Source organism: Alligator sinensis, unplaced genomic scaffold (assembly GCF_000455745.1).
Source record: "Alligator sinensis unplaced genomic scaffold, ASM45574v1 scaffold643_2, whole genome shotgun sequence".
NCBI classification, from domain to species: Eukaryota; Metazoa; Chordata; order Crocodylia; family Alligatoridae; genus Alligator; species Alligator sinensis.
Window position 1 is genome coordinate 533,971 of NW_005842588.1, and position 13,610 is coordinate 547,580.

Sequence of the window (13,610 nt, forward strand, 5' to 3'; positions counted from 1 at the left end):
GGTGAGGCCCCGCAGCTGTCCTGGGCTCTCCGAGCCATCTGCCCCTCTCGAGGCCCATTGCACTGTCATGTGCACCAAGGGTACTGCCTTTTGCTCAGGGTTGGGGGCTCAGGCCACCTGCTGCAGCTGTGAGACCCAGGTCCCTGCCTGGGACCAGCCGCACACCGAGCGTGCACGTGAGTCCTAGCCGCATGCCAGGAAATGGTGGACCCGAGCTGCCTCAAGCGGCTCCCAGGGTCGGGGTCCCACCAGACCATGCCACCCTGACGGCTCCGGGTTCCTGGCTTCATGCCACACGGAGGCTGCAGACCCAAACTGCCTTATGCAGCTCCCAGTGTCTGGGGCTTCGTGCACTGAGGTTTTGGCCTCACGCCAGGGTTTGCAGACCCAACTTCCATGCACCAAGCTGTGCACCATTCGCCACACTCCTCCACAGCAGGGCTGGGGACACAGCCGCTCGCCACCCCCATTCGGTGAGAGGGGCTTTGGGGCTCTTTAGGGCAACAGCTCTGCCCTGCTGGCCAGCTCACACCAGCTTCTTCTCTGTCTGTCCTCTTCTCCGTCCTTCGACGCAGCCGCCCACATGCCAGGCATGCTGGTCTTTTATCCCCTCCAAAGGTTCCGCCCCCAGATTGCAGATGGACCAATCAGGTTGAAACAAGGTGCAGCCTTCAACCAAGTCAGGTTCTCTGTCTCACCCCAGGCAGGGGTGGGGCAAGCCCCTCCCCAGCAGTCGCCTGATTGGTGGAAGTGTTCCACCAATCACAATGAGGGTTCTCCAAGCCTGGGCTGCTATTGGTAAGCCCGCCACACTTGTGAATCATGTTTACACACCTAACAGTACTAACATTGCATAAAACTGCATGGCACCCCTGAAAGGATCTCAAGGCACCTCAGGGTGCCGCAGCATCCTGGCTGAGAATGACTGCTCTAGGTAGCCCAATTTTGAAGTACTGCATTCAGATCAAGATGGCACCTGAATGGGTTTTTTTAATTATTTTTGGCCAATTTACTTTAAATGTTGGTCTTTAAAAAAAGAGATTTACAAATAATGGGCACAACAGTGCTAAATGTTTATGCAATCAGATCACAGGTGAATGGCTGCACAATATATTTGGAAGTTTGCTGCACAAGTGGAGAGAAAGTGGCAAACGTGCACAGCCCTCTGCAAATAAAAGAATTGCAGTTCATTGGCTGAAGCAGAAAGAAAAAAAAATTACAGTTTGTTCCCATCAGGTCTAACATATTTTGTTTCACTGTTAGGTTATTTCTTCTTACCCTTTTCAGAGGGTTTAGGTCAATTTCAAAGTGAAAAAGTCATTTCAACATATTTCATTTTGGCATTTTCAAAACAAAACATTGACTTTTCAGAACATTTTCTTCCTTTTCTTGGCTATAATTATATTTGCCAAATTAAACTTAGATTTTTAAGTATTTTTGGAGGGTGTGTGTGTGTGTGTGTGTGTGTGTGTGTGTGTGTGTGTGTGTGTGTCCCACATGGCACTTTTCAGCAAATTTACTCCCTGCCCCTCCACACCCCTCCCGGTACCGCAGTTCTATATGTATGTGCAAAATCTGCAGCTTCTTCTCAAGTGCCAGTGCGTATATGTGCACAACACTGACAGGCTAGAATTGGCAGCATCTCACCAGCTGAAAGCAGGAGCAATCCTGCTGCTCCATCTGAAGTACATCTTCTCATCACTCCCGTGGCTTTCCATGGGGTATATGACTTCTTCCTCACCTCCCAGCGAAAGAGAATCTATCTTTTGTAGAGTTTGGGGGAAATCAGAAGCAAGATTCAGTGCTGAGCCCTTGCACTTTGGTCAAGTAAAGTGTTCAACATAGAGATCTGATGCATAGGACAGGACACTTCAATAGGTACCATACTTCAGGCAATGAAGCAGTTTAGGCCCCTCCATTACCTTACCCCTCATTTCCTTGTCTTTCTACCCATTCTCCGTATTCCTATCTCCAGTTTCTCTTCCTGTTCCCAACCTCTTTCTCTTTCTGCTGCTATATTCCCATGTTTTCTCCCTGGACCCCACATAGTAAATATGAACATCCATCCTCAAACTCATCAGAAACAATGGGGGACAGTAAGTACAGACACCCTCCTTCCCACCCACAAGTCCTCAACTGAGAGGAGCCTTGGCTTTATTCCCACTGAGAATGAGATATGCTAATAATTTTTTAGCAAAACCAATTATCTGGAGCAAGCCCCAGCTTTCTCCTGACATAGGCTTTACCCATGACTGACTTCAAACATCAACTCAATTGAGAAGCAGTTCTGTTAAATGCTCTTACAGCTGCTACCACTTGCATTAGGTTATGTCCACATGGGGCATGTCTACATTTGTATTAATGAGCTGTGGTTACTGCACATTAAATGCTCTGTAACCAGTGCTACTGCACAGTAGTGTCAGCATCTGCCTTTTAAGTGATGCTAATGCACAGTAGACTACTTCGACTGCGCATTAGCTTAATAGCACAGCTTTCATTGTGATACACTAACGTGCAGTCGAATTAGTCTACCGTGCATTTATAGATGCGCCCACTGTAGCATAAAGCAGAGGCTTCCAAGGAGCTAGTCTTTAATGTGGGCGAGTTAGCCCATATCAGACACTTTCCCATAGCCAGACTCAGTAGCAGAGCAACTAGAACAGCAACCCCAGGTGCCAGTTTGGGGTGGGTGCCAGGTGCCAATGGGGCAGGGAGGGGAAAAATAGTAGCTGTTTCCACCCCCTGCGGGTAGCTGCAGCCACACAAATGCACTGGTGGGGCACAGCGACTGTCAGAAGTTGCCACCGCTTTCATGCATTACAACTGGCCCAGGCACACAGCTGACTTGTTACACCTCTGGTGAGACTGCTTCAGTAAAGCGTGTTTTGGCAAGACTACTTCAATACCCAAGAAAGCACGTTTAAAGCTAGCTCTAGGTACAGGGGCTCTCAACCCCTTTAGAATGAGGGCACCGTTCCATAACTTTCTGGTTCTTCTTCTCTTGTCTTGTCTGAGATAGTTGATGACAGGTAGTTAGCAGAGTTTGCAGGTTTGTTAGACTCTGATAGGACCATGATGCGCGCTTCTGCTGTGGCCATTACGGCAAGTGGAACTTCCCAGTATTTGGTGATCCCCCTGTTGAGAACTACTGTTGTACTGCCTCAGCTTCCTCGGTAACTCCTTATTCAGTAAATTTACCAGACCATTAACATTTGTCTTCATCACCACCCCACCAACAGCATATAACAGCAGCAGTGTAGTTGATTTCTGTCTACATGTTAAAAAACAACCCCCTGCCTCCTTTACAATAGGTTTAATTTTTCTGTCTCTTAAACAGCTTCTCAATTACGTACAAAAGAAATACTCCTGATTTACACCACTGAGATACGAATGGCAGTGAAATAAAGTGCTATTTGACTTTTTCCTCTATGAGAAATTAGTATTGATATGATTGGGACTGTTGCAAGTGGAATGAAGGTTAAACAATGAATTACGTCATTCAAATTGACCTGATTTCTCCTAGTTCATATATTTTTTCCTCTCTTGGATTTACAGGAAATTAAGTTATGAACTCTTTAAAAAGAGCAGACCATATCTGACTGGGAACAAGTCTTGCCACAATCCATAAGCATACAAATACTGTGTGCTCTGTCAGCCTATCAGTGAATTCTCCTGTCCTTAGGGCAGCGGTTCTCAACCACCTGGCTGCGAGTGCCACTACTGGGGCCAGATGAACCTGGGCTGCGTAGCTCCTGCCGAATACGATCAGAAAGCGACTCTGGCAGAAGCGCCAACTCCTGCTGCAGTTCTTCCCAGTATGATGCCACAAAGTTCCTCCCAGAATCAGAGCACAGGACAGTTCCACCTGTCCCACCTGCCTCTGTTTCTAGGAGAGACCTTGTGAGGTCAGACCAGGAAGGGCTGAAGTGAGACCACAGCCACCTCCCAATCTAGTTCTGTAGGTTTAAATTCCACCTGGCCACAGACAGGTGACAGCAGTGCCCGTGCCAACGCACTCCTGAAAGGGTCTTACAGGACCCTGATTACAAACTACACTGCACTAGTATTTCCACACTACACTGTGGTCTGCAGTGTAGATGTACCCTTAGTCTAGTTAAGCCTGTACCTTTTTTAAAATACGCATTTTAAAAATTACTATTTTAAAGGTAATTTGAGTTCAAAAGTTTCCAATTAGAGGAAGACAGTCACAGGAACTCCCATGGAGTCTGGACTCTTCTGTGCTCTCTGGGACCTCTTTAAATTAAGGTGTCAGAGAAAGAAAGACAGTCTGTTGGGAATTAAAAACTACACATGACCATTTTCATTCTAGGCCTACGAAGGTCTGACACTATCACTGGCTTACTACTGACACAGACTGGATGCAGACAGATTACCTCCAGGTGAAAGGTTTCCGTCCCATTACTTTCTGTACTAGTCATTCTTCTTTATTTAGTAGTGTAACGTAAGAAATCAGGCATGCCCTACAGACTTGGGTTTTAAAGGGAGTCTGACACACACACGTTGCAGAGCCAGGTGGATTTTATGTCACTATGCAGGGTTGCAAGAGCAAATACAATAAAGGCTAAACAAGAACAATTTTAAAACATTTTTATTTAAATATTAAATAAAACACATCAATTAATCATTTTGGTGTAATTTCTCATTTTAACATAAGAAATAAAATGATTGTTCAGTCATGGTAAAAAATAAAACTATACATCTTAATCAAACCAATCACATAGTGTCTTTAAATATCCTATTGCATTGCAGTCTGCAGAACAGCACTTTCAAGAAATCTACAAAAAACAAACATTAAAAACGACCTCTTCTTGCTCCAGGAATAATTCCAAAGAGGTTATACAGCAATTGGAGAAGGAAAAAATACTATGAAAGTAAAGTGCTTGTCATTGCTTAGAACAGGAAACAAAAGATTGTTTCTGTGGCCTTTTGATCCATAGCATTAAAACAATACAAATATTGAAGAGAAACAATTCTGCTTTTAAATGTGCTACCCCTTGTGAAACTGAAGGCAAAGTTGCTGCTTTCCGACAGGTTAGCTTCTTTTCAGCCTTCTCTCCTCACTCTTGCACGCAATTTTTTCCCCCCAACCACCATGAAAATTCACGAGACTTGGGCATTTTCTCTGATGCAAGGTAACCACCATTCGGAGACCCAACCCCCTCACCATGAAGTTTCCCCAGCACAGAGCAGCAGTGGCAAGCTAGAGATATATCCATATAGACACGCAGATACTGTACACAGATAAAAAGATTATTTATGAAAAGCCAGACATAGAGCCACATGACACGTTTAACCCTTTCCCTCCCACCAATTAACCTGGTCAATCTTTGGCTTTTTAAAAAAAAATAGATATATTTTTTTAAATGTGTAATACTGCAGGTTGCAAGAAGCCAAGATAACTTGAAGGCACCCTGTGTCACACTAAAGAGAGGGGTCCTTTAAGCATTGAGATAGAATGAAACTTTCCTGACATTCAATTAGTAACTTTTGACCAACCTGGTTCTCTGCTTATTCACCCGCTACCAGTTTGACCCTGACCCCCGCAAGTTCCTGTAGGGGCTGTAGTCTATTCTCCCCTTTATACCCATGCGTAACTTCCATTGATACCAACAAAAGTCATGCTCTGCCACACAGGGAGTTTTATACCAGAAAACACAATATAAGCATATTACAAAATATAAAAAATAAGTAGTGTATATATTGTTTTCTGCTTCCTATTTATATAGATATACAGTATTAAAACCCATACATAAAAACACTTAATCAAAAATCTCATTTTTGCTAATGTGTCAAACAAACAAACAGAACGAAAGAAGAAAACCAAAACAAGAAAAACCCACACACCTAAAGATTGTGCTGTTTCACTCAGTTTAATACAGTTTTTTTCAGAAATAGCTGTACTCATTTAGAGTAAAATTCTGTTCTAGCCTATTCCTTTTGTCTTTGTCAGTACAGGATTATAACCTCAATATTGCACGTTTCCCCAAGAGTCAGTTCTATTTGGACCCTGATAATGAAATGCATACAAACTTAATTAGCAGCGCAAATAAAATATGCAGCACTAAGAAATACCCCTCAGGCAACTTCAAAGGCAACCCCTGGGGTGAGAGTGGGAGGCAGGGGGTAAAGCAAAAACCATCCCCTTTGTCCCACTAATACAACTGTTTCCATCCCCAATACCTTTGCAGGAACATGAGAAAATATTATTTAAAAAAAAAAAAAGGGTGGGGTGGGAGAAGAAAAGAGGGAAGAGAGAGAGCACAAGACAAAAACAGACATTACTAAAGATTTAGAACAAACAACGAAAATACCCCCAGACACTATGCAATCTGGATCCTGATATCAGGGGATACATTTCCAAGAGATTAATTGCTTCTTTGCTAACAATTATAATATTTTAGCTCTCCCAGCCAATATATCAAGCAAGAATTTCACAGTTTTCATTTAAAGCATGTGTTTTTGGGGAGTGGGAGTTGTTGGTTCTGTTAAAGTAAAATGAGCATCAACTTCATAAAAATAAATGGTAATGCTTCCATTCTTCCCTCCTATCACTGCATAATGTTGCATGACACTATTTTTTTTTAAAGAGGTAATCATCTTCACAAACCCATAAACAAATATTGTGAAAAGGGGAGGCTCTGGTCCCTTCTTTGAAAAGCCTCTCCCTGTTACGTCACCACAACTGACAGCTGTCCTGCATAAAAGCAAAGCTGTGTTGGTCTGACTTGAATACAGTACCAAAGAGTTCTTCCCCAGCTACATGCCGCCCCACCCCCACACGTCCCACCCTAACCCCTATCATTATTTTTCTTCAAAAAATGTTTTGTTTCTTTCAGTTTCTATTCATATTTGTTCAGTGCAAGAATAGTAGAAGCCAAAAGACATACATATTGCTTGTTTCAAGTTCTATAAAGTTCTTAGCTTTCTGAGACAGCTTCTTCACATACTTCAAAATTTATTGCTTCTGAGAGTCAATCCTTCACACAATGCCAGCTAGCCGTGGAACAATGGTGTAAGTCTTTTGCAAAAGAGAGGTGAGCTCCGTAGTAGCTGAAACTCTCATTTAACCAAGACAAATTTCCCCAGCTGGTTTGAAGTGAGGTCCTCCATTTCACAGTCCGCGTGCTGCAGTGCGACTGCATCATAACCTGCAGACTGCACAGAGAAACTCTGTGGGTGGGAGAAGGTTGTGGCGATTGGAGAGACATTGCTGCTGATAAACAGGTGGGTGTCTAAAAGGTGAGCAGCTGAAGACACTGGTGAGACACTGAGCCCAAAGAGGTGAGGTTGGAGCAGCTGATGGTTGCCACCAAAGGCCAGTTCGAGGGAGTTCTCCCTTTGAAGCTCTGATAGCAAAAGGGAATTGGATGTTTTGCAGGTGCTAGAATTGTCAGAGGAGGGAACACAATGCGCTGCAGACACCTGAGCAGGCTGGTGACAAGCTGGCTGGATCAGCTGATGATGCTGCAACTGGAGCATTCTGAACAAAAGTTAAGAGGGAAGGAAATTAACACTTATTGCTTGGGAGTTCCAGGTTTTCTATGTAGCACTATCCCAACCACTTCTCAACTGTTTGGTTCATGTACAGTGGCTTGTACAGATCAGTCACACCAAATGAAAATGTGGGAATCTTTGGGGGGGAAAAAAAAAATCACAACAGAATGATGTGCTCCCAATTCGTCAACTAAGGAACATACTATTCTAGTGACTAAGGATACTGGTCAATTTGGTGCTCAATTTTCCATCTTGCTTCTATGAAAACTAAGGGTTGTCACCAAACATGAGATCTGAAGCCACTGGAACTGTGCCACATTTGTGGAATGCAACTTTTCCAGATCACAAGGCCCTATCTTCTAGCCATGGGAAAATAACAGGAAAGAAGGAAAGCATCTGTCCCCAAAACAAACAAAAACAGAGCTTGTGATAGGAAGAAATTATGTTTTGCCTTTGCATTATGCAGGGCTTCTCACTCCATAATTTCAAAACATTAGATTTAGACTCCTGGATTCCTATGAAGCCACGTCAGCATTACACAAACTGCACAAAGGCATAAGACAGGGGTGCTCAACCGCTGGCCCAAGCACCAAATCTGGCCCCCGGCTCTGGGGCATCCAGCCTGCAGGACTCTCCATGGGTCCACAGGGAGCCCTATAGACTGCTGCCCTGTGCACAAGATCTGGTGAGCAGGGAAGTACGGTGCCTGATCCCGGCACACATGGTGTGGGGCCCCAAAGCCTGATCCCCATATGCAGGACCAGGTACCAGCAAGTGTAGGGCCCTGGAGCATGATCTCCACATGCAGAATTGGGTGGAAGCAGTGCAGGGTCCCAGGGTCCCGATACTGGCACACAGGGCTGAGCGGGGACTGGCCAGCCTGGATCCGGGCCTGCAGGCCCAATCATGGAACACAGGGTCCAATCCCACTCACAGACCAGCCCTGTGCCGCTCATTTGACCCGCAGAGCCAAAAGGCTGAGCATCACTAGCTTAAGGGATGTTACAAAGAAGTTAAAATGGCTCATTTGCTGTCACAAAGCAAGAACCAGGAAAAGAACCTTTCAGCCCTAGCCCTCAACCACTTTCTCCAACTACTGGACAATAACCTCATTTCCTGAAAGGAACACACTGCAAAAAACAGGCTACTTTGAAGTACAAGTTCAACGACTGTGTATCACCTGCTGCATAGTTATGAAAGCAACATAAACACGTTACATGTCAGTGCCATAACTGCACTGGGCCCTGTTGCCAAATGGATGCTCACCTCTGCTGTTGGAGCACCTCTTCGAGAAGGCTTCTGCTCTCTCGGCTGCTTCCCCCACTGCTGTACATGCAGGTGTTCTGCTGTGAATGCTGGAAAGGGCTCATGCCATTTCGTGCTGCCCGAGCTGATGAGGATTGACAGACCTGACGAGCAAAGCCTTTGATTTTATTCAGACCAAGGAAGCCTTTGGCTCTAGCACTCTTCCGTAACTGCTGTCTAAATGCTTTCAAGCCTGTGTGAGACAAAGGAAACAAGCCCTTTTTATTTCTCCTCAATAAAGCTTTGCAACTGGGTGCTAAATAACTTCCCTTTGTGAAGCGGCAGTTCCCAACCTGTCTGAGCAGCCATGTTAAGTCTACTACAGTGAGACCTAGGGCAATACAGACAAGATTCCTGTCCGTTCACATTCATCTACACACCCTACTCACAAGCAACAAAGCTCATGCAAATACAAGGCTGCTCCGGGGCACCTCCTGTTCTACTATTTTCTGACATGTGCAGAGCTAAATAGGAGGAAGGCAGCAATTGCATGCTGCGTTCATTATTAAGGTAAAGAAGTGGAAAGCCTAGAATACCTAGCACAGAAATGAGAAATGCTACACTAACACATGGAACCACTTGGGAAACACTGGCATAGGTGGCTTCTTCCTGAAATCACCTTTAATGCTCTAGTTTTACAATAACTGGTGCAACAGGAACTCCCAAATGCCACTCTACATTACTACTTGGAAATGTGTGCCTCTTCAGCTATAGAGCAAGAAAGGAATTACCTTGAGTTAATGAGGTATCAGATGCTCGCCTTCCTTCCTGGAAGCTGACAGGCAGCAAAGCAGCACCTCCCATACAGCCCTGAGCTTGCAACACTGGAGTATCAGACTGAGAAGTCAGAAATGGCGATGTCATCCTAGCTGTGGCTGGGTTACCTGTCATTACTTGATCTGCCAAACAGCTGCTCAGAGCCACCGTGCCCTCATTTGAAGATGAAGGTAGGCAGCTGTCTGAATTCGTTCCCTCTGTAGGGCTTGCTGAAGAAGAAATGACTATACCTACAGAAGGGAAGGGAGGAAGATCAGGAATGTTTCGGAAATAAGCAGAGCAAGAAACAAAAATTTCTTATATCTCTCCCTGTATGCTGTAACCAACCACAGCTGTCAGACTAGAACCAGATTGTTCCAGAACAAGGGTGGCCAACTTGCAGCATGCACACTGCAAGTGGCACAGGCAGCCCCTGAGTGTGGCCCCACTGACTTCAGCAGCACAGGACAGTGTGAAATTTGGGCCCTGGGGCCATGTCCAGATTAGTGCTACATACTGCACGGTCAGGTGTTCTCCACACTGCAAGGGAGCAGCAGCAGCACAAGGGTTTGGGTTTTTTTAACCCCTGGATAATCAGAGGTCAAAAAACAAAACAAAAAAAAGTCAACCCCATGCAAAAAAAAAAAAAAAAAGCAGAGTGGTGCATGCCAGCACGGCATGTGCTGCTCAGAACCGAAGCCTGGCTGGTTAGAACCACACTGTGGCTGCTGGACAGGCTCAGAGCAGCAGCATCACCGCTGCTGCACCTTTTGGAGGACCCCAGGACCCTGGGTATGGCTGCTGGGGCCAACCCACTGTTGGCCCTTGTCTCCCCTACCCCACTCAGGGTAACCTGCCACGCACCAGAGTGCACGTGGCATGGGTGTTCCCCAGGGACAACTAGCGGTGACACAAGTTGCAACACCGTTAGTTGTCCCTGGGAAATCAAATGTCCATGCTAATCTGGACACGGCCTGGGAGTGCAGCAGTAGGTTGTGTGTAATCTAGGGCTATAACCCTGTTATTTTGGGGCAGGAGGGGGAATTACATCAGGACCTGATCCTGCTCTAACAGAAGTCAATGGCAACACTAAAGTAGAGTCACACATTCACCAAAATCCACAGGACCTGGGATTTAACTTGATCTAGAAGGTGCTAGGGCATGGCCTAAATTAAGTACACTTCACTTTCAAAATACATGGGTACTAAATGGCTACGTCTTTAAGAATTTTCAAAAGTCACATTAATTTAAAGAAAGAAATAACTGGAGAGTGCATAGAACAGATGAGTCACTGTTTGACCCCTTCTATCGTAAATCAGCATAGTTGCAAAAATAGCATCTACTGACATTTGCTGTGCCCTGGCTTCTACTAGGAAGGTCACAGCAGTCCACTCCCTCAGTTTGTACCTCAGAGACCTTCTCCCCTGAAGGACTTACATGGAGGGGTATGTTGGTAGAAATGAGTAGTGACTTCAGCTAGCGTGTGCCTCCTGCTGGTGTTGTTGGGAATATGAAGGGGGTTGTAAGCCTTAATCTCCTCCTCCAGGTCTTTCTCCTGTCTCACTTCCTCACTAATGGTGGTTTCCAGAAGGCTGTTGGGAGAGATGGAGCAATTCCTGAACAAACCACTGAAGCTGGGATCTACAGGAAAGAACACTGGCTGCAAAAAAAAAAAAAAAAAACACAACACAGAAAATTAGCGAAGAGCCATTTACTTATTTCTATGAAAACATTCCCATTATTTGTTTGTGCTTTGCAGGGTCATGTACCAGGCCTCTATTATGCCTACTGTTAAAAGGGTATTATGGCACTGTACATCTGAATGTTTAACGAAATGGAACTGAGGAGCAGAACAGCTGGAGGTAAAACCTTTGTCATGTCAAATTAACTGAACAGTAGGAACAGCTGGATGATATTTAGCTGAAAGCACCAACCTGTAATGGATTGTTCATGTCACAATCCATTTCTCCCTGCAAGGATGACTGAATCAGGTTCTGAGGTTGCTGGTAAAGCAGAGATGATCTCAGGGATTCACTTGCAAGACTGTCCTGAGGCATCTGAAGGCAAAAAGATATAGGCAAGATATGAGATAAACTGCAAATCCTATCAATTTTTCAAATATTACTGGCACATTGGCTTTCTACATGTACTCCACCCAAGCTTCTCAGAGCATTTGGCAAAAATTAACAAGTTTGTCCTTAAAACACATAGGTAGCACTCTGTCCTAAATGGGGAGCTAAAAGAATAAAGTTTAAGAAAACCATCAGAAGTGACAATGGAAGTATGTGGCAGAGGTGGATATAGAATCCAGACCTCCTTATTCTTCATTGTGTCAGGCTGAGGACACCCAGATCACCGTCTTTTTTGTTACCGAGTCCCTTTAAGAAATCAGGACTGGCTCATGAAACATCTGTTTTGCATTCAACAAGACGTCAGAAGCAGCTTGTATTTCTGAAAGGACAAATTTCCAATCAGAAGACTCATAACTTAGCCCATTATTGACCAGCACTGGAGAGAGACTATTCTTTGGACTGTGACCTACAGAAAGTTACTGTGTTAGGAAACGGGCCATTAGTATTCAATCAACCTCCTGCTGAAGAACAGCCTGCTATGTCCTCTGGGTACAGGACAGAAAGATTAAACTGACTCAGAGGACCCTTATGGTCACACCTTGTAGTTTCCTGTAATATTATGGGCAAAAGCATTTGATGAATAAAATAAAATACAGCAAAGGACAGAATATCAACAGTACAAAGGTTTACAGTAGACTATTCTGTCTTACTTCAAAGTTGCTGAGCTCCGAGCTCCTTGGCCTTTGCTGACGGCCAGTCGCTGGACGATTTGACACCTGGCTGCTTCGGTACTCCTTGAGGCGCTCCAAGAGAAGGTAATAAATTGCAGCAAAATGGTTGTAACTGCTGTTTTGTAGTGACTAGAAGACATGAAAAGGATGTTTAAGCTGCAGATAAACCACCTTTAAAGAACATAAAGAGCAACAACAGGGCAACTGATTTTCAAAACATCATCAAATCCAATAGGTAAACAATGCTGAGTAGCTTCAAATCAAGGTAAATCTTTAAGCATATATGCATGAGCGGAGGTGTGGTTAACCTCTTGCCCTTTCCTGAGGAGCCAATTTCCATGCAAGCACTGTCAGCAACTATTGGCACTCTCTAAGTCCCTGAACAAGCATCTAAGGGACATACGTATTTCGTACCAGTGGAATGAGCTAAAGCTCACCTCAACTGTTCTCTGTCTGTCAATGCCAAGAGCCTGCATGATTCCAAGAACCTGCTCATTATAGTCCCCCAGATTGGAGTTGTAGTTCTGCATGGAGAAGGTCAAAGACTGCTGCTGCTGAAGAGAAGGGTCTGCTTGCATCCACTTGTGCTGCTTTATCTGGGCAATGGTGATTCGTTTGGTTGGGTCCACAACCAGCATCCGTCGAATTAGTGTTTCACAGTCTGGACAAGTGGGGGGAAAAAAAGCCATTAACAAGTGGTAAAATTAAGAATCCAGCCACTCACACGAAGCTTCTAATTATTTTATAGCTGTAGTTTACTGCTTCTAGAAAGTTTATTCAGCTTCTTTGTATCTGATAGCTATGAAAATGTGTAGTAGAAGTTCTAATCAGCTGATGCAGGTCTGACTATGCAGATATTCAAAACTGCATAAGCAAGACCCTAACATCAAAAACACTAACCAAGCCCACATACATTTCATAATAGCAATGTCACTGCAAGAAGTGACATTGTAAGAAACCTACAGTTCGTAAGCAGCCTTTGGCCTTTTGCCTGGAAGCAGTGCCAAATTCAGACCAGTGCTAAGTGGGTGCAATTCTATGGATGATTAATCCATTTAAAATAGAGCTGAACGTGGCATAGAGCCTACTAACAATACAGCATATTATTGCTTATTTGTGAGTAGTAAAAAATCCAAAACAGTTTAAGATTAAAATTGGTTAAGAGGTACGGTCCAGATCACAATAGTATCCCTTAAGCTTAAAGGGAGAATTAAGTGTAGCTGTATAAATT

General features: G+C 44.4%; 1 protein-coding gene across 1 annotated transcript in view; it reads right to left on the reverse strand.

Moving 5' to 3' along the window:
• Window positions 1–5,872: 5,872 nt before the first annotated feature.
• The window catches only part of SIK1 (salt inducible kinase 1), a 13,686-nt gene continuing 5,948 nt past the window's right edge, over window positions 5,873–13,610 (reverse strand). The window contains exons 7-13 of the mRNA XM_006032828.3: window positions 12,817–13,040; window positions 12,359–12,508; window positions 11,511–11,633; window positions 11,014–11,236; window positions 9,552–9,827; window positions 8,782–9,013; window positions 5,873–7,501 (exon numbers count right to left, since the gene is read on the reverse strand). Of these exons, the coding sequence (XP_006032890.1) occupies window positions 7,081–7,501; window positions 8,782–9,013; window positions 9,552–9,827; window positions 11,014–11,236; window positions 11,511–11,633; window positions 12,359–12,508; window positions 12,817–13,040 (1,649 nt within the window). The 3' untranslated portion in view covers window positions 5,873–7,080. The remainder of the gene's footprint in view (window positions 7,502–8,781; window positions 9,014–9,551; window positions 9,828–11,013; window positions 11,237–11,510; window positions 11,634–12,358; window positions 12,509–12,816; window positions 13,041–13,610) is intronic.